This window comes from Emys orbicularis, chromosome 24, assembly GCF_028017835.1.
Source record: "Emys orbicularis isolate rEmyOrb1 chromosome 24, rEmyOrb1.hap1, whole genome shotgun sequence".
Taxonomy (NCBI): domain Eukaryota; kingdom Metazoa; phylum Chordata; order Testudines; family Emydidae; genus Emys; species Emys orbicularis.
The window spans coordinates 12,453,102-12,478,196 of NC_088706.1; the positions used below are offsets into that span (position 1 = coordinate 12,453,102).

At 48.3% G+C, this 25,095-nt stretch overlaps 1 protein-coding gene across 1 annotated transcript in view; it reads left to right on the forward strand.

The window, feature by feature from the left end:
* Positions 1–15,020: 15,020 nt before the first annotated feature.
* Positions 15,021–25,095, forward strand: part of EFNA2 (ephrin A2) — a 142,734-nt gene continuing 132,659 nt past the window's right edge. The window contains exon 1 of the mRNA XM_065422288.1: positions 15,021–15,142. Within this exon, the coding sequence (XP_065278360.1) occupies positions 15,021–15,142 (122 nt within the window). The remainder of the gene's footprint in view (positions 15,143–25,095) is intronic.

The following is a 25,095-nucleotide window of genomic DNA, read 5'->3' on the forward strand; positions in this document are numbered from 1 at the left end:
TCTCCAAACCAGCATTGTCTAGTGGTTAGAGAAAAGAACTGCGAGTCAGGACTCCTGGCTTCTACTCACAGCTGTGGGAGGACAGTGTGGGGTTTAATGGTTAGAGCAGGGAACAGGGAATCAGGACACCTGGGTCCTGTTCCCAGCCCTAGGAGGGAGTAGAGCAGGAGATTTGGCAGCAGGACTCCTTAGTCCTATTCCTGACTCTGCCACTGACTCACTGCACAACCTTGGACAAGCTGGTTAGCCTAAATTTTCAAAACTGGCCATTCATTTTGCAAGCCTTAATTTTGGGGTCTTAGCTGGACACCCAAAACTAATGGCCACTATTTAAAATATTGATGTAAACCTCTCATTACCTCTGTGTCTGCAGCCGCAGAAAAAACAGATTAATCCCAAGGGATGTTGTGAGGCTTCAAGATGTATTAAGTATCATTATTAATGTCTCTGTGTAGAGGCCTGGTCAACGGGAGTCTTTCCATTGACTTCCTGGGGTTTGGATCAGGCTTTAGCTGCAGCTGGTACCATAGGAAGTGACAATGTGCTGAACATTTGAGAGTCCCTGCCCCAGAGAACTTACAGGATAAACCACAGCTGCTGTAAGTAGGTGCAGATCTGCGCATATTCCGTGGTGTTGCACCCTTGCACGCCAGGTCTGAATTTGGCTCCCGTCTAAGGCACCAGCTGGCCCAAGGCAGAGTCCTGCATAGCTGGACAAAGTGGGGCGGGAGGGGGTTGACCCTGATAGCTGGAATTCTGGGGTTGGGAGGAGGCACGTCTTGAGGAAGAAATGGAGGTCTCGGGGTGGCTATTAAATGGCCAGGTTGTCCAAGCATAGCTAACGTTAGTGTGGAGCAGGAGATGCTGGGGCAGAAGATACTGTAGAAAGGCGGGCAGGTATGAGTAAGACCTGGGTCTTTTCCCCACTCCTGTGTCTTTCCAGAGAGGGTTTCCCAGTTGCTAATGCCGCTGTTTATTCCTTTGGGGTCTCGGGTTACCTTCTGAGCATCACTGCTGGATTTTCTGTATCGAAACAGAACAAAGTCCTGCCCTCGCCCCCACCCCCCATTGTAACCATTAGCCAAACTCCTGCTGAAGTCAGTGGGATGAGAGTTGGGCTCCAGCTCTCTGTAGCCCCCCAGGAGGAGGGGGAAATGGGGCAGGTAAGGGCTGATCTGCTGCACCAAAGCTAGTAGGTGACTCAGCTTTCCGAGCAGCTGGTCTTCTGCCCTCAGCAAACCCTTGGGTTTCTGCCAGGGCAGGTTTAGGCAGAGACTGACAGGCTGCAAGGCCAGGACGATTATTTAGTCTGACCTCCACGGGCCAGGGAATGTCTCCTGGCGATTCCTGCCTTGAGCCCCAGTCACTAGGGCGTGACCCAGACTGAATGTCGCTAGCCCCATCCTACAGAGACAGAGGCCCAAACAGACCCGCCCCACCTCCAAACCGAACGGTTCTTTTAGGGACAGCCCTGCAAAGTGAGCTCCCCCCGCAGAAGCGACCAAGCAACCAGTTCCCTTTGCAGCCAGCCCTGCAGACTACTCTCCTGTATCCCAGCCAACGACTGCCCCAGAGCGAGCGTTTCCTCTCCTAATAGCTTCCCGCGGAGCTCGTGGCCCCAGCCCTCCTGCCAAAGGAACACCTCCGCTCAGCTGCCCCTAAACCTGCCCAGACCTGTAAAGCAGCAGTACCCTCCTTGTTCAACCCCAGCCCCACTGACTCCCCCAAACCCACCCCTCCTTCTGCCAACACCCCCACGCTGAAATCTGCCAGCAGCACTACCCCCTCATCCCACCTCCTAGCCCACACTGCCCAAATGTCCCAGCAGGACGGGCCTGGAATATACCGGGGTGACAAAGTGACACGGCTGAACTATTCAGGACTCCACTCCCTCAAAACCAGCCTTTGTTACAGTCCTCCTGGTTAGCTGCCTTCATACGCCCCAGCTACCCCGGGGCCTCCCCCTCGGGTACTTCCTGCCAGCATCCATTTCCCTCACCCATTGGCTGGTGGGAAATTGCTACCACGCATACTTGTTTCCTCCCCCCCCCCCCCTTTGCACTGGGTATTAGGTTCCTTCCCAAGCTGTGAGCAGTTTGCTGTGGACTCAACTGCTCTTTACGCATCTGCTTGCAGAGCACTTAGCCCTTCTCCTCTGCATCCCATTAGCATTTCTATAATGGGAGCACCACGCAGCCAGCTCCGGGCCAGACCCATGCGCCTAGGCCTCACCCTGCTCCCCATCCAAACCACGTGGTGGCTGACCACCTCTGCGGGCTTCTCCCAGACCACAGGTTCAATGGTGATCGTGGGGGTTTCAAATACAGGTCTCAGACCTTTAGGGCTAACCAATATAGAGCAGGGACAGGCGGTATGGTCTAGTGGGCTCATCTCAGGGTATGGAGCCAGGACTGATGAGGTTCACCAAGGACAAGTGCAGAGTCCTGCACTTAGGACGGAAGAATCCCATGCACCGCTACAGGCTGGGGACTGACTGGCTAAGCAGCAGTTCTGCAGGAAAGGACCTGGGGATTACAGTGGACGAGACGCTGGCTATGAGTCAGCAGTGTGCCCTTGTTGCCAAGAAGGCTAATGGCATATTGGGCTGCATTAGTAGGAGCATTGCCAGCAGACTGAGGGAAGTGATTATTCTTCTCTATTCGGCACTGGTGAGGCCACATCTGGAGTATTGTGTCCAGTTTTGGGCCCCCCACTACAGAAAGGATGTGGACAAATTGGAGAGAGTCCAGCGGAGGGCAACGAAAATGATTAGGGGGCTGGGGCACATGACTTACGAGGAGAGGCTGAGGGAACTGGGTTTATTTAGTCTGCAGAAGAGAAGAATGAGGGGGGATTTGATAGCAGCCTTCAACTACCTGAAGGGGGGTTCCAAAGAGGATGGAGCTCGGCTGTTCTCAGGGGTGGCAGATGACAGAAGAAGGAGCAATGGTCTCAAGTTGCAGTGGGTTAGGTTTAGGTTGGATATTAGGAAACACTTTTTCACTAGGAGGGTGGTGAAGCACTGGAATGGGTTCCCTAGGGAGGTGGTGGAATCTCCATCCTTAGAGGTTTTTAAGGCCCGGCTTGACAAAGCCCTGGCTGGGATGATTTAGTTGGGGATTGGTCCTGCTTTGAGCAGGGGGTTGGGACTAGATGACCTCCTGAGGTCCCTTCCAACCCTGATATTCTATAATTCTATGACTCCTGGGTTCTATTCACAGCTCTGCAACTGATTTACTGTGCATCCTCAGGTAGGTCATAGGCCCTCCATGTGCCTGTTTCCTCATCTGTAAAATGGAGGTAATGGTACCTCCCCCCCCCACAGGGGGCGCTATGACCTTAATGTTGATTCAGGACTCTGGGGATGTAAAAGCACCATAAGAAGCGCTAAGCAGTATTAATATTGTATTCTATTTTATGTCTGGAAATTGCCGATAGGTCAGAAAAAACAAGCAGCTCTGATGTGATTTCACACACAGCCAGGTTATTCTCCTGGCGCCCTGGCATTCTTCATCCGTCTCCGCTCACGTGACTCTCCCACCGAAGTGCGAAGTCAGTGGGTGTTCGCTTGGGTGAAAACTGAGCAGACGCCCCCGCTTTGGCCCTGGCGAACAGGAAATCAGTGCTGGCCTGGATCGAAGAGTGACAATTCACTGGGCTGCGACCTGGAGCGGTTGGAAAGTGAAATAGTTATTATCGACAGCAGCATTATCGAAAGCACCAGCTGGCTGTTTTGGTGCCTTCGTTTTTGGGTGGCCTGGCCTGTTTCCCGCCCGGGTCTGATTTTCAAAGCTGCTCAGCACTCACAACTCGAGTGGAACTCAGGAGAGGCTGGGGGCGGGGGGGGGGGGGGCACAGCCCCTCCACAACGAGGCCCTGGGGGTTTCCAGTCGGGTGCCCAGAATCAGTGACCACTTTTGAAAACACTGGTCTGAACTTCTTCACGCTTCGTTGCTTTATTCAAATAATTAGATGCTGCCAGGACTCCTGGGTTCTTTTCTTGATTCTGCCACTGACTCACTGAGTGATCTTGGGCAAGCCACTGATGGTCTCCAAAAGTGCTTAGCCCCCAGTGGCTCTCATTGGCCTAGATTTTCACTAGTGACGAGTGGTTTTGGGTGCCTGACTTTAGGTACCATAAAGCCACCCAATTGTCAGAGGGCAGGTGCTCAGCACTTTCCGGAAACCAGACCCCCACAAGGGGTCTCAAGTTGGACCCCCAAAGTTGTTAGCTGTTTGAACGTTTGGACAAGGGGGGGGGTGCTGGCTGCTGAACACTTTTGAACATCTGGCTGCTTCATCTAAGTGCCTAAATGGAAACTGAGCTGTTCTGGCCAGCTGGCCGTTAATCGCTCCATGCCTCAGTTTCCCCATCTGCAAAATGGGATAATAATAGTCCACTGGCTTTGGAGAGCTTGTGAAAGACCTATGGATGTAAAGCACTTTTGAAAAGCTAGGGGATGGTTTCTGTCTCCAGGGTCATCCCAATATGTTGCTTTGGTGGTTTACAGGGGCCAAAACTGTGCCATGAAGGGCCAGGGGCAGGCAGGGCCCTGGGCTGCCCTCCTTACAAGACCTGCCACAGGGGACATGCTAGGGGTGGGGCTAAAGGTGAGAGGGGGAGTCTTCATAGCACACGCTGTACTGGAGTTTCTGTGCTGCTCCAAACTGCGAAGTGACCCATAGCCAAACTTACTTCCTGTACCTAAGAGCTCCCGGGGGGCATGGTGGCCCTCGAGCAGCCCAAAATGTTGCAGGCACAAAGGGTCTAGAGCCCATCCCCACTTCTCCTCCTGCCCCTAAGTATCCTTTGATTAGCGGCACCGCAGGGACCACCCCTCACCATCACCGCAACGCAGGCAGTGTTTCCATGTGAGCCACATACATAGGGACAAAGCATCTTGGATCAGTGTTTCCTTCATATTTTCTCCCCCTGCTCCCCTCCCACCCAATTCCTCCCAGCACTCAAGTACGCGCAGAGCTAAATTCGCCCAGCACGCGACATCTTCCCCCTGTAGGAACATGAACAGCACAGGGCCAGATCCTCCGCTGGTGTACATCAGCATCCCTCCCTTGAGGCTGATTTACACCAGCTGAGGATCCTGGCTCACTCCGTTTTTTAAAAAGAAAGAATAAACTGAAAGAATAGAAGGAAAATACAACGGAGAAATCTGATGTCACTTGGTGACACTCAGCACAACAATGTGTACATGGGGGTTATCCGTTAGAGCCGTAGGGCTTGGCATGGGAAGGCTCCTCTTAGATTCCCTTTCCCATTCCTTTATTGTTCATATTATAGTAGCATCTAGATCATTGACCCCATGGTGCTAGGCACTGTACAAACACATCGCACGAGACAGTCCCTGCACCAGGAGCTTGCAATCTAAATGTAGTTAGCTGCCCAAAGTCATTTAGCAGCTCAGTAGCAAAGCCGGGAATAGGTGGCCCAATGCTTCCCATTATAAGATCCTGTTTTCAGTCACTTATAACTTTGCCAAACTTCAACCATTTGGGCTGACATTTTCCATGCTGGGTGTCTGTCTGAGGCTGGATTACTCTGGAAAATTTCAGTCAAAACAATTAAGCCATTTCCAAGAATCTGGCTAGGGAAAAATACATCGTTTTGCCCCCCATGCTAACAAATTCTGGCAACCTTTCCTTTGAAAAGCTTTAACGTCCCCATACTTTAGAGCAGGGACTTGAAACTTGGCAGGCAGTGGCCTTTGTGTCAGGGATGTGCCTTTTACCATCCCTGTGAAAATCGGCCCAAATTTGGCCAAGTTATAAAGCTTTGAAAAATTGCAGTTTGCACATGCTCAGCAGAGCCTTCCTAGATTTTTAACTGCTAAGTTTCCCAGAGATTGTATCTGTAGTGCACTGGGCATGTTCCAGCTTAGGGCTGAGCAGGACTTTCCCTGCAATTGCATCTCTGGGCACCTGAACTGCGTGCAGGGGGACTGTCTATCCTCTGTTCTTGATGACTCCCCTGCTGGCCCCTGCAGCAGGGAGGAGGAAGCTGTTTAATTCAAATATAGAGGAGACAAAGGCCGGACCTGCAGGGGAGGGAGCGGGGGAAGAGGGAACTTGGGACTGGGAATTTGGGTGGGGAGTGAGGGGAGTGTAACTGGCTGGGCAAGGAGACTGGGACTGGGAACCAATGGGAGGGGGGAAGGAGGTGAGTCCGAGGGGTGGCAGATCTGATGAGGGGGAAGAACTGGGACTGGGTGGGACAAGGGGCTGGGGCGGTGGGGGGGATGTTGGGAAATGAAACACACTGAGCGTGGACAAGACTCCTGGGGAGGGAAATTGGGACTGGAAGCTGGTGGGAATTGAGAACATGGGCAGGTGGTGGGGGAGAAAAACAACTAGCATGAGGAGCTGGGAGTGGGGGAACTGGGACTGGGACTGAGACTGGGGGTCTGGAGGGGTCAGAGATTAGGACTGGCTGGACAAGAAGACCAGGACTGGGATGAGATGCCGGAGTGGAAAATGGGACTGGGATGAGGAGTCCAGGGTGGGGAAGAAGGGACAGGACTGGGACAAGGACAGGTTAACAGAGACATGGCAGAACGGGTCAACATGGGAGGGAATGAGTAGAAGACGCTGTTCCCCCAGAGCACGTTCCCCTCCAGGCCCTGGAACGAAACCCAAGATTCCTGAGACTCACCATTCCTCTGCTGCCAGCAAATATCTGTGTAACTCCCCAGCAAAGTGTCGTTCCCCCCCCCCCCCCCCCCGCCTTGTCAGGTACTTCCTTAGTGCCTGTAGCAGAGCTCTGTGTGGTGGCTCTGAAGGTTCCAAGCCTGCTGACGAACCAGGTGGGTGTCACTATGGCCATGTCTGTACTATAAAGTTTTGCCCGCCTAGCCGTGGCGGCCAGGGGGCGTGAGTCCTGACTGCCGCAGCTGTGGTGATAGAGCTGGCGTAGGTGCAGCTACATCAGCAAAACGGCGCTTTGGCTGGCTTACCTGGCCCTGGAACTGAGCCCCTGCCCGTGTAACACCGACAACCCCCCCCCCCCCGTGTCATCGGTGGGCCGGATCGAACTTGGGACCTCTGGAGCTAAATGCATGAGCCTCTATGCCACATGGCCCTTAGCTAAGGCTGTAGCAGACTCATTAATCTGGAAGTGGTCTCGTGCCACTAGATGGGACAGGGCACCTCACCCAGGAGGTGTGTGAATTACACCAGCTTTAGGGGGAGGGAGGCAGGGCCTGGGGGCAAACACGGGCAGCAGGGCCGGCTCCAGCTTTTTTGCCGCCCCAAGTGGCGAAGCGGAAAAAAAAAAAAAAGATAAAGCCGCGATCGGCGGCACTTCGGCAGCAGCTCTACCGCGCCGCCTCATTCTTCAGCGGCAATTCGGCGGTGGGTCCTTCCCTCCGCGAGGGACTAAGGGACCCGCCGCCGAATTGCTGCCGAAGACCCGGACGTGCTGCCCCTTTCCATTGGCCGCCCCAGGCACCTGCTTCCTTCGCTGTTGCCTGCCCTGACGGGCAGGGCCATGGCCTGAACTAGGGGAGGTTTAGCCTGCCCTGGCCTTTGATACCCGCTGCCCATGCGGGCTTAGCTGATTTCACACAGAGGTGGGGGGAAAGGGTTGGAATAAGCTGTGCCAACAAAATTGCAGTTTTTGAACAATGAGGAGAAAACGAAATATTGACCAGCTGTTCGTTAAATTCTGTGCACTAAATGGGGCAGAGGCCCTGTGGGAAAAGTAATATAAGTGATCATTTAATTGAAGACTGTATCTTAATGCATATCCACAAGTGGGCTGAGTTAATGTTGCACCCACAGCCTTCATTCTGGCATTTCCTAACTTTTGAGGGCTTGACTTTGCAACGTTAATAACGTTCCTTTAACGTAGCTTTGTGTATGCAATAGATAGGTCACCTGTGGAGCAGAGGAGAGGTACAATGCCCACCCCTGGGTCTCCATGGCTTCCTAAACTCAAAGGAGATTTGTCAAATGCAAAACACATTCCACATCAAACCCTGGATCAGAAACCCCAACATCATGGATCTTAAATCCCTGACATCATATGTGTGTGTGTGTATGTGTGTGTGTGTGTGGGGGGGGGGGGGGGCATCTGAATTTTTGCAAACAGACCCCTGCCTTAATGGGCTGAGTCCAAATTCCAGATCCCATTGCTAGCGACTTTGGGGTGTTTGAACTCTGGATCCACACCTGAATCCTGCTGCCTGAGCCAGTGTCTCTAGATCCATTTTTGGGCGCGGAGCTGGGGGAAGATGAAGCCATGGAAATGTACGGTATCGTTAATGATTATGATTAAGTTCCTGGATGTCTCACAGACCCACAAAAAGCAGCTGGGAAATCTAAAGCTGCCGGAGCATGGAGTTTCGCTTCTGATGCCTCGGAAAAGGTCTCTGCCTGACCCCCCTCCGAGCTCAGCTCTACCTTGTAAGTGGGATAGGACATAAGCGGAGGCCTAAATTTGTGACTGCAGACGTCAAACGGCAGGGAAATGTGTCCTTCAGCTGATGCGCTGAGAGAGACGTTTAGCCTACTTTGCCGTGTCCCTCTTATCTTCCTCTGCTCGAGCTGCCCCCGTTCAGCCTTCAGTGGTGCCGAGCTGGGAGGGGCACTAGCATGTGTGGCTTGCAGTCCTGTGGCTCCAGCGGGGATGGGAAGTGGGGTAGTCATGGGGGGTGGGTCAGAAACGCAGGGTTTCCTTGGGAGCTAGCACCAGGAAGATGGGAAGGGCCAGACCAGCTCAGTGGAAGGATATCTGCAGGAAACCACTGGCCCCAATCCCACCAATAGCTTTTGATCCCCCTGTCCATATCTTGATGTGGGTCCCATCAGCATCAGGGACCCAGAGCAGCGCTGGAATCGGAATGGTAGTGAGAAGGGAATGCCATCTGCCTCCTGATGCCAAGCTGCCTGCTGGGAGATGGGGCTTGTCCAGCATTTGGCAATCTCCTCTGAGCCCCCTCTGGGCGGGCTTAGGAACGCAGGGTGACCAAGGGAAGGCTATTGCTCAGTCCCTGCTGGGACCTGTCCTTCTGGTCTGAGTGTGATCCCTTCAGCTGCCACCCAGGGCATCATCCTCTTTGGGTTGTAGCTGTGGCAGGTCCTGTGCTTGCCTCAGGCCTGTGGCTTTGCATAACACGTCAAGTCAGCCTAGATCCAGTGGTTGGATGGGAGACCACCCCCACATCAGTTTTGGTTGGTGCTTCAGCAAATGGCGCTCTTCCCTCTGAGTACTGAGACAGCAGGGCATGGGGACTATTTTTTGGATGAGCTGTACAGCCCAGATCCTCCCCACTTGTAGCTGTCACGGATCCTGTAGCTAATAATGCTTTGCTCTGCTTTAACACCTTCCGCTGAAGGATCTCAAAGTGCTTTGCAAACAGGAGTGAACCAATTCTCGCTCAGATCCATGAAGATATTGCTCTTGTCCCGCCCCATCCCGCTGTCCAGATCAGAAAACTGAGACACAGAGCAACTAAGCAGTCACATAGAAAGTCTATAGCAGAGCCAGATCTCTGGTCCCTGGACTATGGTGTGTTAGCCCCAAGAGAGGCGTTAACCTGGCAGCTGGACTGAATATCAGAGCTGGAGTTTACATTCAGCCTCTCAGAATTCTCCTTCGCGCTCCGGTTGTGCTAGATACCCTTCACCCTCGGTCTGTACATTTTCGTGGGCAGGCTTGCAGATGCTCAGTTGCTGTGTTCCACCCCAGGGCAGGCTGCACCTCTGTGCACTCTGGAAGTGTTCCTCCCCGTACGTATAGTAGCTTGGGATCCTTCAGGATCAGGAGCCCTACACAAAAATGTGAGCGGTGTCATTGTTATTATTTTTAGAAGATGGTGTAGCAAGGACAGGGGTAACCCGGATGGGAGCTGGCCGTGAATTTAAAAGAACGCTCGCGTCGTTCCGAAAGCTCCCGTGGGGGGAAAACATTTCTCTCTGTGTTTCTGCTCTCTCGATTGTGTTTGAAGTTAAAAGTTTTTTGATCTTAATTGGCATTTGTGAGCCTCCTGCCAGCAGCCACCAGCCAGCTGGGAAGTAACATGGCCAGGAAGCCCGGTGTCAGGGAGTGGAAACCAGTCCTGAGCAGCTTTCCTGCTGGATTGACCGTGGGAGGGATTGTGCTTTTTCTCTGCCTACGGTCCCACTAATCCCATCCACGTTAGGGGATCTTCTCTCTGCCCCATCAGTCGGCTCGAGGGGATCCTCCAAGAACACGAGGCTCCCCCTGGCCTCGGATGTCCCAAATTCTGATTTCCATAGGCCACCCCCTTGTGTTGCAGCTAGATGCTTGGGCAGGCCCAAGCATTTTTTTCTTTAGCATTTAAAAAAGGGATCAAATACAGCCCTGGCGTAAGCAGGTGCAAATCCTTTTGAAACCAAAGGGAGTTGAGAGGAAGGATGACCTTATGGAATGGGACTCAGGGGAGTTCAGTGCCTTTCCCAGCTCTGCCATGGACTCCCTTGGGCAAGTCACTTCATCTTTCTGGGCCTCAGTTCCCCATCTGTGAAATGGGGATGCTAATCCTTTGTCTCTCTGGTTTAGTTAGACTCTTTGGACAGGGACCATCTCTCGCTATGTGTCTGTACAGTGCCTAGCACAGTAGGGCTCTGATCCTGACCGAGACCTTTGGGCGCTACCATAAACACAATCAGGAAGATGATTACCAGCCATGAAATTGTACCCTGGAAGTGGTGTAACAAAGTTGTCCCCCGTAGGATCAGATGCTTCCTTCTCCGGTCCACGTCAGAATCTGTAATATACTATAGCAAGCAGCCACCCTGAAGTACTTGAGCTTTCTGAGCTCTGTCTTATCAGCACAAAGCTGAGAGGCTTTCTGGCCTATCAGAGAGCGCTTAAGTGGCAAAGCTCATTTGCAAGTTCTCAGCCTGGGTACCTTTCCTGCCTGCTGTCCAAGCATATCATGTTTATCCTGGGTTGTTTCTTACTCGGGACAGATGCCGTTGTTTGGCTCCAGCTTTTGACAGGTCAAGGTCATGAGAAGCTTCTACTCCAGTATGAAATCCCCTCTCCCCTCATCGTGGAAAGCCTGTTATCGTTCTGGGTCACACGAACACCAGTCCAGAAGCTCTAGGCCAGAGGCAACCTATTCCCAGTAGTTCTGCTTCATAAGCCCATCTCAGACCATGCTAAGCTACTTATGAGTGGCCAGAGTAACTCACTGTCCTTTGAAGAGTCCTGGTTCCCAGCATTCCAATTCTAGGTGCTTTGAGGTCTTGGGAAAAATCTCCAGTCTGGCTTGGCTTGGGGACTGCTCCAGTTTTTACCAAGCCTCAAGCTCACTTCTCTTGCTCTGCTGCTTGGACGAAATACGTTTTTGTTTGGTTTTAGTGTATTTTCCCCTCCTTTGCACTGCAGGCTGCAGTTTGACACAGCCCAACTGGCCGCAGCCTGACACTACACCAGGGGGAGGCAACCTATGGCACGGGTGCCGAAGGCGGCACACGAGCTGATTTTCAGTGGCACTCACACTGCCTGGATCCTGGCCACCGGTCCGGGGGGCTCTGCATTTTAATTTAATTTTAAATGAAGCTTCTTAAACATTTTAAAAACCTTATTTCCTTTACATACAACAATAGTTTCGTTCTATATTATAGACTTATAGAAAGAGACCTTTTAAAAATGTTAAAATGTATTACTGGCACGCGAAACCTTATATTAGAGTGAATAAATGAAGACTCGGCACCCCACTTCTGAAAGGTTGCCGACCCCTGCACTACACCAACAGCGGCCGGTCCCCTCTTCCCAAATCCTTTCTCTTGCTGGCCATTGCCGCTGTGATCATACATGACGGGACCATGTGCGACCCCGTCGGTGTGGGGAAAAGGCTTTTAGTGGCTGGGCTTGATGAATGAAAACAAGTAAAACTGATGGACAAGTGGACAGCTTTATGATAGCTTCGTGCTGACAGGAAGAAAGATTGGTTGACGGTGGCTTGATAGAGAAATATCTTGATGGGAGTCAGATAAAGAGATGTATAACCTTGATGACAGAGAAGTCAGTTGCACAGGAGGAGGAAGAATTCTGCCTTTATTTTTGGGGGGTGTAACACCCACAGTTCACTGGCGTTTTCAATTGAGATTTGCCAAATAATGATGCAAATCCATATTTTATTCATATTGCACCTATTCAGATAACGTATCCCAGGTGCTTTATAATAGCGCTTGTTTTGTGTTTAAAAAAAAACCCTCCTCCAAAACTAAAAGTAGCTGAGATTAAGGGCCAGATTTAAAGAGGTAAATAGGTGCCTAAACCTGCCGCAAGCCACCTCGTCAGCTGTACAAAAGCGTCTGACTCCCACCGATTTCAGTGGGCACCTCGTCGTTTTTGAAAAGCTTTAGGTGCCTAAATACCTTTGTAAATCTGGCACTTCAGCAATACTAGATCTGAGTGAGGGCATGGCTTTGTCGTTTGAGTAGCTAGCCTAGACTAGATGGAGCTGCAGGCTCAAATCTCTCCCCCCCCCAGCATCAGTTTATCCTTTTGAGGTGCTGATAATTTGTGCTTAGGGGTCTGAAACGATAAGGCCCTCAGCTCTCACTTGAAGTCATTGGGAGGTGAGGGTGCTCAGTGCTTTGCAGTATCAGGCTGTCATCTGAGGCTGGTAAGTGGCTCACCATACACTTTACTGTGTGGGTCTTTTAGAAGAGACCTTAACTAACCAAGCTCCCGTCTGCCTGCTTGGAATGGAACGATCCCCAGGTGTTCATAGGGGTTTGCTCCTGCATTCCTGGCTAAGAGTTCTCCTCCCCGGCACTGGTGTTAGAAAATTATCCTGCAGCAGTGATCTAAACCACCACCGTTTACATCAGTGATTCTGCAGGGTTCGGGCCCGTCTTGCTCTATCCCTGCTTGAAGGTGGGTCGCTGCGTGCCAGCAGGCCGCCCCCTGCGTTGGCCAGGCTGTGCAGGGTTTGGGGATGAAAGGTGCTGTGTTTAATGGGGTAGGGCTTTGAATGCAAAGGGCCAACTGGCGTTGCAGTGGCTGTATACGTGTTAAGTATTATTATAAATAGGAAATATTGTCTGTCTACAAGAGCTACAAATGAAAGTGACGTATACATGCAAACTCTCATATTATTAGATTACTATTTGATTTGCTCACCTATGAGCTAGAGATAAAAAGGACTGTATAAATGCAGGGTATTTTATCTGATCTCTCTCACCCGATGTAGTCTGCCTGGCTCCCTACACCATACTTGGGCCCTTTGATTGTATTTTTGTAAGGTGATCCTTGCCCCTGTCACTAAAAAGCCCACCAGGAACAAACGAATAACTAATCCCGCTCCCAGGCCTGGAGCCAGGGAATGGAAAGCGCAGCCCTGAGCCCTGGTTCATCCAGCCCAGCTGCTCTGACTCGGGGAGAGCCACTTCCAAGCCTCCCCTCTCGCTCTCCAGAGCGGAGATTGACTCGGCAAGAGACACCCACATGCAGAGGTGGGGCCAAGCCCGTGTGAGCCTGGTGCCGGCCAACCAACCTTGAGCCCGGGGCTCCGCCTCTGTGAATGGGGGGCCGAGCCGCGGTTAGGGTGACCGCAAGTGGCAACAATGTAAAAAAAGAAAAAATCAGTTTCATTCACTCGGAGCTTGCAACTCCAGCGAAAGAGCCACTGAGGAGCAGCCGCAGCAGGGGGGGCGGGCAGGGAAGAAGGGGAGCAGTTTCCCTGCACAGCTCTGCAACTTTGGACTGAGAGATGGGGGGGCATAATTGATGATCCTGATGCAGTTGCATTAAAAGCCCGGGGGAGGGGGGACAGGAGAGGCCTCCTGTCCCCCAGCCTCTGCCTTTTGTATTTCATTTCGTTGCAATGTTGGTTCCTGCCTATTTCAGTCTGAAGTGAAAGAGAGAGAGAGAGGGGGAGGATCCTGGATGCCAGAGGGAAGCTGCATATGTCTGTGAATCAGGACTCCGCTGCGTAACCTGTTGTAGACCGGAGCTGATCCTGGCACGGGATTTGCAGAGCCTGTTCCCCAGATCTCAGCCCATTCTGGTTTTACAGGTGTGGGGAAGGCGCCCGAAAAAAAGCCACGACTCTTACTGGGGAAGGAAAGGGCAGAAGGAGCCCTTTAAGAGAAGAAGAACTTGGTTAAAAGTTTGTTTTGGGGGTGGGGGAAGAAATTATTCACTCTTGGAAATATTTGGGTCTCTTTTGCTGGGCTGTGGAATTGCTGAGGAAGATGGGTTGGCTCTAAGACTCTGAAGGAAATCCCCCCCCCCCTTTGCATCGCTGTTGCTGAGTGCGAAGTTGCCTGCTTTATATTTATTTTCCTCCTTGGAAGAAATGGGATGTGTCCGTGTGGCAGTGCTCTCGGGGAGAAGAGGAACCACAAACTTTGCCTGCTGACTTTGCTCCCCTTTGGAGAGGGCTGGACCATGACTGCTCAGAAATGGTAAGGGGATCATTTGCAACCTGTCGCTTGATTCTGCCGACTGCTGCTGTTCCTAGCTCTCATTTTCCTTTAAATTTGCACCGATTTGATTGAAGATTTTTGATTTTTAAAGACATGGGATCCCTTCACTTCTCCTGCAGGAAAACCACCTACAGAGTTTGAGAACCAGGGACTTTGCTGGTGCAGAGAGAATGCACGAGAACAAGGCGAAGGGAGAAAGTTATCGGTGAATTCCCCTTCTCACCCCCATAGGACTTTCATCCACCGCTGGATTATTTAAAACAAAAATTCCCACAGCCCCACCTACACCAATACAATCAGATCATACTGAAGACTGGCAATACTTTTGTTTCCAAAAGATCCGATTGCAACAGACTTTGCAACAAGGGGCGATTGCACACAGGAACTGCACATGCTGCCTAGCAATGATTGCAAAAGGGGATCCACTGCTCTGAATGAATCAGGAGTGTTTAGTTGCATCAAGAGAAAGGGCAGCCAGAGGCTCTGGGAATAAATGAACCGGTTGCATTCTTGGTAAAGCGAAGCCTTGCAGATAAATCGGAAGGTGGGGGGAGGTGGGGAGAGAGAAAAGAAGGAAGAAAGGACGATAAAATACGATGGTGCATTTGGAGGTGGCCGTGCTGCTGGTAGCCCTCGTCGGGGTTTGTGTCTGGACTGATGATATTGGGAAAGTTATCTCGGATCGTTATGCTGTTTATTGGAACAAGAGCAACCCCAGGTAAGATGGACAGAAGCCAGATGCATGCATGCACCCTCCACACCCGCCCCCCTTTCTATGCAACCCCAGGGCAGCATCAGAGAAAGCCAGCATCCCAATGTTCTTCTCCAGCCCTAGTAAAGAGGGAGCTGGGCTGGGGGGAGGGGGCTGGGGGAGGTGGGGGAGAGAATCTGGCTCACATCATCATTTTGCTGTTGTACATGTATTTGTTTGGTGGGTGGTTGTGTTGGCTGGGACAAGAAGGTCTTTTATTCTCCAGGGATGCACCAAGCCTGCAACAGAGCAGTTCCTGCTGGGAGATAGATCTCTCTCTATGTATGCATGTAGGTGTATATATATACATACATACACACACATATATTTCCTTCTTCCTCTCTCCTCTAAAAAGCCCAGTGGCAGTGATCAGGACAGAATGCAAACTTAATGATCCATTCAAGCTGAGTCAGGCTGAGGCGAATAAGGTGAAAGGTGCAAATCAGATGGTGCCTGGGTTTTTCTGTTTGTTCATGGAGTGGGAGCAGAAAGGGCAGGTTTACCATAGACGCTGGGGAGATTATTTTATATGAAAGTTGCCACCAACTTTTCAGTTCAGCCAAGGCCTGATTTCCCGAAGAAGTGAGAGAGATGCCTACCTGGAGAGTTGCAAACAGTCTGCATTCATTTATTTGTCTTGTGTGTGTGTGTGTGAGTGTTATTGCTGACTTGTTGCAAAGCAAAGCATTCCTAAATAATGAATCGTGTCAATTTGCTCATTCAGACTCCTCTGTTGTAAAACTGGGAGTGGCAGAACTACACATGCATACATGTGTATATAGACATAGATTTGGTCTAGCTATTATTTTATTTGGCTTCGCTTGCATAAACTCGTAGTGTAGATGTAGTGTAGACCAGGCCATAGTGATTTGATATCCTCAGGAAATCAGTATGCTTTATTAATAAAAGTATTTGTTGCAAAAAAAGCATTTCTGGGCAATATCCATTTGCAGTGAATAATGGATTTTTTTTTTAAATATAATAGATGGCAGCTACCAGTAAGTCTCATATTTAACAGGGAAAAAAACCCCAACCATTATATTTTATTTTATTTACTGCTGCTAGTTTTAAGGGGCTTTGCGAGAGTTTCACTTTTAAACTTGTAAGTCCTTGTTGAAACAAAACTGATGCAAACCCAATAGATATAGATATTAATTTTACAGCTCTGTTTTTTGGCAGACATGGTGCTGGCACCAAATATCCATTCACCCAGAAGCCAATTCTGGGAAGTTGTGAGTCTGCTTAGCCAAGGTGAACAAATTATAGCAGTTTTCAGAACCACTGCAGACTGTAAAATCAATTACATGTCACTTAGGAACTCTCTTCTTGTTGAATTAAACACCCTCCCTCCGATGACAGTTGTTCATCTTTCTTTGATTACTGCCTGCTGGTTCAGGTGTATATTGGATGCAGGTAAATATGGCTCATGCAGGAATCTTTTTCTCAGTTGCCTTTTTAAAGTTTCCAAATGGCTGAAGAAGAAGCCTCGCTCCTGGTCTGAGCTGCAGTAGGTATAAAGATGAGGTCTGTGTGGGCAAGTAATTTTGTTATTACTTCAAGTGCAGGAGGGCTGCAGATTCGTGTGTATTTTTCAATAGTGAGGATTTCCATTTCTCAGGAAGTCAGAACCAAAAAAGGCCACATTACCTTTAGAGATTCATATTAAGCCCAATAAGATAGCCCTGGCCTGCCCTACGGACCATACCTAGGGGCTCTGCAACCCCTGGGTGTGTGTTCTTAAATTTGCCCAATTTCTGTTGTGAGATATTTAAACTCTACCATACTCCTTGATAATGAACTTTGGGTAAATTAAAGTTTTCCCTTCCATGCAAGATCCTGAGCTGGTACTATTTGGGGCTCTTGAAAACAGAATGGATCTTCCAGTTTGACTTTAAAAGAAAACGTAACTGTGGGAAATGTATAGTGTGGAGTCATGAACATACACGGTGAGAACCCAAAATATATAACAAAAGGCATCTTGTACTGCCAATTATTGCCACATGATTATTTAGAATAAACCCCCATGGCTGCTTCAGTGGTGAGACTAGAAAATGGGTTATCTGTGTTCAGAGGCTCATAATGGCTTTTGCGAAATATTCTTCAGTCTACCAGTGTCTAATAAATAGATCACAAAACAGTGATTGCATGCGGTGTGGAAAACTCAGAATTGAGAAACAAGATTTCCCAAATACTGTAAAGGGGGGAAAAATTTAAAGTTTTATTTTCTTTTTTCATTGCGGTTGAAAAAAATGGTATTTGGTTACTTTAATTTGTCTTTGAATTTAATTCTGTTCTTTCAAAGGTTAATTTAAACAAAACAAAAGAAAGTTTCAGTTTTGTTGTAATTCTTTTAAGTCTGAATTTTTTGGGAAAACAAAATAATTTGAGTTTTAAATCAAGATTAAATCATTGTCCCCCCTCACGACTCAGGTGACTAAGACCATAAGGAATCCTTCCTTCCCCCCCCCAAAAAAAACCCACAAACACCCCTGCTTGAAATAGACAAATATGTGGACAGTTCTGTAGAAAATCTACTTTTTACAATTAAAAAAAAAGTTACACTAATCACCAAAATCTTCTCTATACAGCACTAAATATAATTATCACTGAGTTTGTAGGAACAGTAATTGTGCTAATTTTATTCACTAGATGGTTTATATTTGCCGTTTCCTTTAGATCTTGTTTTATTTATTTGGGTAAAAAGCGTATTTTTCGGCTATCTTCAGAACCTGCAGAGCGTTAAATCCGTGCAGGTATGGAAACATGAACCTTAGCTGATCCTTATGTAAAGACCTGTGCCCCCTTGTAATAGTGAAATAGACAAATAGGTAGCAAAATAGACGAAATGTTGCTGCTGACAGGGGGAGACCTTTTGCACTTCCAGTGCTGGAGATATTTCCCCCCCCTCTTGCTGTGGGAAAGCTCCAAGGGGAACCTTTAATAGAGAACTTTTTATTTTCCAGTTCGCTTCCTGACAGTATGAATGGACTCTTCATTCTAGTTGATCTCCAGTGAAATTTTTACATTTTATTAGAGCTCCCAACTGTATTTCAATGAGGATCTCTGTCCAAATGAGCATAGCATGATGTATGAAGTGGAGGCTGGTGAGACAACTTGTGCATGGGTCTGTGATGCAAGTCGGTCTGTCTCACTAGTATGTCCCTTATATAACGTATCTATAGTCACCTATAGACTGTTAGATGCACACAGGATTAGGAGAATGTTAAGAGTCTTCCTACCAGCTTTATTTATCCAGCCATCGCATGTTCTCGTGGAGGGATAAACAGGATCCTAAAATGTACAGTTTCTTCCAGCGTCGTGTCTGTGTTGCTCATACAGTAACCCTAAAGTTCGGGAATCCCATCCTTTTGTGCGTGCAGCCCTGTAATGGCTTCTTTATGGGCCGATTTTGTTGCATATGGATTTTATTATCTCTCTCGCATTTTTGTGGGGGGTTGGAAAGGAGAGATTTTTTTCCCCCTCACTAAGTTTTTGGTTACAGCTTCAATTCCTTCCCAGCTTCCACGGCCTTTGCTCTTTTCTTTTGTTCTGTTAAATGCCAAACATGTGCGAGGGCCCTTACAAGACAGAATGGATGTGGCTTTAACATATGCTATGTGACCGATCAAGCTTTAGGATCAAGGTTGTTGGAACTGGGGGACAGTATCGCCAGATATTTTGGGTCAGTTTCTGTTACTAGGTGCTCAAGGATTGTTACAATAGTACTAAAAGCTGAAATTAATTGATGGTACTTCACTCCCCCTTGATATAAAGATCTCAATAATAACGCTCACCTTCTGTTATAAGGCTCATGACCTTTACCTCCCAGCTTCATGAAACGCCACTATAATTGCCCTTTTTGCCACAGCGCCTCTGTCCACGCCCCCGGGTGGGGGTATATAGGAGGGAGTGGGGGTATTTACCACTTACACTTTCCTTGTGAAACATTATTTTATCTGCAAAGAAAAAAATAGGGCTGGGGGTGGAAAAATGAAAAAAAAAAAAGAAAACGGAGAAAAGGGAAAAAGAACAATGAAAAGGGTCAGTGGATTTTAGCGAGATGCATTAGCAACATTTGGATCCCGTTAAAGGTGCCAAATTTTCCTGATGCGGTTACGTCCCGCATTGTGGTGTGCCGCATGTGTATGTCTCCGTTCCGCGTGAGTGGGTGCAGGACATTTCGGGCAGTTTATTAGATGTAGTAAACACAGAAATTTCTGTTGAGTTTTCTGTTCATTTTTTTAAAAACCAACAAGTGGTGTTTTTATTTATTTACCTTTAGAGATAGCAGAGGTTTGCGTCAATCTTTACAAACATTATTTTTTGTCTGTTGTTTTCCGTTTTGATTTATGTTCTTTTCCATCTTGTTTAATAAAGGATAAATGAGAAATATTAAAAAGGAAAGAAAGAAAAGGAACAAAACCATAATCCTTAAAACCCGCGCGCCTGGCTTTGCAATACGTGTTTTTCCTTTTGATTTGTACTATAATTTATACTCCATAGAAGCCAATGTTAAATCTCACGGTCCACATGATTTGTCTGGGTTGCACAGTAATTCCACACTCGATAATTGTGACCAAATTAAAAATGAATTGTAAATTGAGACACTATGGTCTACCTGTTCTGTACACGTTTTTAATATAGGTAGTCTCAATAGCTTGAGAGAGACGTATTTATAAGGGTATTGTAACCATGCATCTGGAAAATGATAGATACGTTTTATTAAATATGTCTCATATTGGGCAGTATCGAAATACCCGTAGGAGAGATTAGATATCATGTATCTATATCTATATCTAGCTCTCTTTCTAGATATACACCCACTTATATACAACATATATGTACTTACATACACACATTTATTTGTGTGTGCGTGCGTGTATGTGTGTGTAATATATACACACTAATACTTTTGTATACGCTTAAATGATGGAGGTACCAGTTGTTCTCATGAAGCTGTAAACACCCCAATCAAGCTGCATAAAATGGGCATATGTGTTTCCCATTCATAGATGTATATCTAAAAATCTATGTCATACTATGTTACATGCATGTTGACTGTAATATCTAAAAGGAGCCACTTTCATATTGGTTCACACGAGTCCTTGTAGGATTGCATGCAAACCCCAACGTACAAACCATGAATGTTTAACTTCTAGTGATGGAAAAGACCCTGATTTAGAGCTCCAGCCCATTGCTCGGCCAATGCAGGATTGTTTGCTACAGTATATTTTCTAGAGTGCTGTACCGTAGAGTTTTAAAGGCCCCGAGCGGTGGGGTTTTCTTATGCAGCACCCGCATAGACATTGCATATATTTTTAATCCATTTGACAGTGTAGTGCAGGGAACCCTTATTTGTAGGGCTTGTGAGCCCGTTGGTAGAGTTTGGGTTGAATTAAAAATGTAGGCTAGGCAATGCCGATGGAGCGCGGAGAGTTGAAGAGTTTTGTGTGTGGAGCACGTATGTATCTCATGCCATCACTTAGAACCAATATTGAAACTTTTCCAAAACCTGTCCTCCAACTAGCTGGATCACGTTATGTCCGTCGATTGGAACTCACATCTCCAAACTCTGGTAGCTGCATTCGGAGGTACGGCTGTTTAGTGGGAAGGAATGACTTCACTCCAAGAGGGCTCTCTGATACCGTACGGCCATAAACCCCACCAAACCCGCACTGTCCTGTGCATGATTGAAAATCTCTACAAAGGCAGAGAGAGGACCATGGATTTAATATTTGTCTCCATTCCCCACTCTACCTGCAACTATGTAATAGGCAGGTTATAGTAATTCTAGAATGACAGCTTTCCTGCAGCAAATGCAGTTCCTGTGTACGCAGCCATATATTTATATATATATAAAGAAAGAAATATGCAGCGTATTAGGTATTTTCTCTCTCTGTTTCCAGTACAGGTACAAACACCGTAAATGCTCTAGCGTTTACCCATGTCCTATATTTAACTGCCAAGTCGTTTCTTTGCCTCGGAAGATTTATTTTTTGATTTTTATGGTGTTAGCACCTCTGGGGTTTCTTCTCTGTTCTCCTGCACTCCCCCAGTTTTGTGGAAGTCAGGGATCGGCAAACTGGACAAACAGTCCCCATCGGGGAGGTAAACCTTGGGATTGGGGCAGGCCACGGGGCAGATGACCAACTGCATGGTAATGCTCAGTGACACCTCCCGATGGGAAGAGCTTTCCGGGGACTGTCCATGCACCGATCTCAGCCCTGTCTGGAGTGGGGCTGAGGTGCTCGCAGACGAGTTGGTGAGATGTCAGAGTTCGTCTTGCTGTTTGGATGCGAGTGGGGGGTTCCCTTCCAGACAGGGCAGGTTTGAAGGCTGATCCGCATTCCCCTGTCCCTCAGGAGGGACAAATTCCCCCAACCCGCGTATCGTGCTCACACTGTCGTCTGTGTTATTTCCCCATAAATGGTGGAGTCTCCTACCTGAAAAGCTCTAACTAAAGGCATCTGGAAGAGGCACCTCTTTGTACTCCAAGGCGCAGGAGTTCAGTACACAGCAGCTATGGAGGAGACCAAAAAAAAAAGCCCAGAAACTTCGCTTCCTTTGGCTATTCTGGGATCGGGATGGTTTTGCTCAGACACAACTTAGGTGGCAACGGGTTAAACTCTGATGGGCCAAATTAATCACCAGGATCTGCTGACTTAATGGAGTTGCAGCAAAGATGAATCTGGCCCAGTGAAAACACTTTTATTTAAAATATGGGAGCAAGGGGCACATGTCTTTATTGTTCTGGGGATAGTTTGATGCCAGGTCGAGATGATGGGGGATTGAACAGGGTGGTTAGAGCCCCATGGGAAAGTGCATGCATATGTGTATCCTCCCGGGAGCATTCAGTGCCAGGCTTCCAGCTGGCCTTATCGTCAAGACCTCTGCTTGCCAGCACTTTCCGTGGGACCTTGGAGTTGGCGATGGTCCTTTTGGATCATTTCTTCAATTTCTCCTGCTCACGCCCCACACAGATTTTTCCAAGCGTCGCCCTGGGATTTTTGCATCAACCTCTCCAAGAAAAGTGTCTTATTCTACGCTCAGCCCTCTTTAAAGATCAACACCGGCACCCAGTTAATTTCAGAGTCCTTGCCAGAGTGCCGCTAATTGCCCCCTCGCTCCATTAATGCCGTGCACTGCAGCAGGCTGTCTTATTTTTTTGGGGTGTGTGCGAAAGGGCCTTTTCGGGAATGCTGATTTGAGGTGCAAGACACCACTGCCCCAGCTGCCCCGCTCCCCTCTGATGCACGCGTCATTCTCCTCTATTAGCTCTTTTTATTTTTCATTTATTTTATTTTCCTTTTATACAAAGATTGTTTGCAACCCTGCCTCCACCCCCTTTCTCTCTCTTTTCCAGGCTGTTAAGCCCTGTTAGCTATTCTTCACTCACCAAGGTCTGTAGCAAGCACAGTTAATAAACAGCAGATACAAACAGGTCCAATGTCTCTGACAAGATTTTCTCTCTCTACCTGTCTCTCTCTCTTTCTAGGGATTGCAATTACATTCCCCACTGGTTGCACATTTGGTATCCAGATGCTGGCTATGCACAGAATCCTAATATAAGGCTGGAGCTCGGAGGTTTGAGGTGGAGCGAAACTGTTCGCAGGTTCACTACTCACCTATGCACTCCACACGTTAAATCCTCTAAGCCACCCGGTCTTAGCGCAAGAGCAAAGCAATAGGGAAAGGAGCCGGAGTGGGAACGGTGGGGGAAAAAGCCACTTTGAATTGAGACATGAGGGCTTTATATCTCAGACACATGTATATTCTACATCTATAAACAATACACACACACATATATAATCTATCTATAGGCACTGATATATAATATATACACATTTATCTATAGTTATCTATAGGTGCACACACATCTCTATATTTATATATAATATACACACATGTATGTATATATAATGCACACACACTTATCTATAGGCACACATACATCTATATGTATCTGTAATGTGTATAACACATATTTATAACTGTCTGTCTATAGGCACACATCGTGTCTATGTTTCTCTATATAGGTGATACTTTCCCACACACGTATATGGTTATAGAAATAGTATGTTGTATAAAACAGCCGTTGGTCTCCGAAGATGAAAATTTTGGCTCTTTTGCATTAGGAGTAAAGCAGGTTTTTAGGGACTGCCTCCCGCCAGTAGAATTAAATGAATCTTTTGGCAGGCGATCACATCTGAGCATTGTCACCCTCAGCACTGAGGAGTGTTTTAACATTTTTGAGCTCATCACGTCTCACCCCAGAGGCAGCCGCATTCCAAGCCCTGAGTTCCACCAGTCTCATGTGCCTGTGGCTTGTTAAAAAACAAACCAAACCCACCTCCCAACCCTCCCCCACAGCCTTTTGTGCCTTCTTGGGTGAGGGGATGAGAGGCACTTCTAGAAATGTAAAATACTAATATAATGGCAGTGTCGCGTAGCTGATCCTGCACATTCAAGCCCCTTGCTGCTTGGGCGCTGTCTGGCACCGTGCAGACGCAGCTAGGGAGGTAAGGTCCAAATGTACCAACATGGGGAGAGAGAGAAGGCAGAATTCTCCCGCGCCTGTGACACGCTGGTATTTAATAGATGAATTTGTGGAGCGTCTCTAAAATCAGTGACATTCTCTGAGCAGGTGTTGGGATTCACTATGGGCTGGGGTGGAGAACTCTGAACTCTTCAGCTGCGTGTTTGCCAGCGGAGTGCAGTTTGGAAAGGCCAGTCCGGAAAGGTCTGCTCCCAAAGGCTGCGCCTCCTCTTAAAATCTCCCACCGTGGCACTCCCACCAGGGCAGCACGAGTAACTGTGCGGGAGTGTTAGTGTAGACGGGGCAGGGGTGCCCTGGCCGTTGTAATGCTCTATGCTGTGGTTGCGGCGGGTGGGAAATCTTAAGGAAAAAGCCTAGCATAGGCAAGACCCATGAAAGAAAGAAGGAAGGAAGAAAGAGGAATTGTGTTACAGTAATGGATAGGTTTTATTGCATGCACTGCCCCTGGCCTGCTTCCCTTGCTCTGAGTCATCCCAGCTCCATCCAGACAGTTAATCAGCATTTATTAGTAGGTGTTAAAAGTGACTTCATTTATTTATTTATTTCTCCCCTTTGGTTGTTGATGCTGTCGCTGCCAGGCTGCTAAACAGCTTCCCATTGTTCGAGGGCTAATTAGCTCTTAATGAACCTCCTTGCTCGAAAGCCAGAGCCGAATGGAAGGGTGTGCTATGGTGGGTTTTTTTTTTTCAGGCGCGTGAGTTGAGGGCAAACTGTGTGTCTGGAAAAAAAGCATGGCAGGCCGGGAGTGTTCAGTAGAGGGATGCCAGGGGAGGGTTGGGGGGCTCGGTTGGACTCCCTGTTGAAAGTCAAAGAGGGGCGTGCTTCACCCCCCAGGATCACGCCCGTCGTCATTAAAAAGTAGGGGTTTAATTTTGCACTGATCCAGGACTGAAAAGCTTTGCACCCCAGACTAGTTAAAATATCCGTGGTGCTTCCGCTGTATGTTCTGTCCCCCCAGTGCTTCAGAGCCTGCTCTCAGGGGTAACAAGGGGAACAACTTGGCGATAAGTCACGTCCTGGGCTTTGAACTAGGTAATTTTTTTGGTTTTAACTTCTCAGCTCCAAAGTGGGTTTCAGAAAACTTGTGCAGGAATCACGGGTTGAGATTGGCCTGGGTTACGCGGGAGGTCAGACTAGATGTTGCTAACAATCCCTTCTGGCCTTAAGAATCTAGGACAGACTGGATCCGCAACGAGGAAAATAACATTGTCAATGGTCGTCATTTGTATATATCACTATCGAGGATGATCATTTTAAAACGATCCATTTTCATTCACATGTGCAGCCGCCCAGGACGTTCTAAGCAGATTGTACAACGCCTAACACAGCTGGGGCCTTGGCACTACGGTGAGATAAATAACTA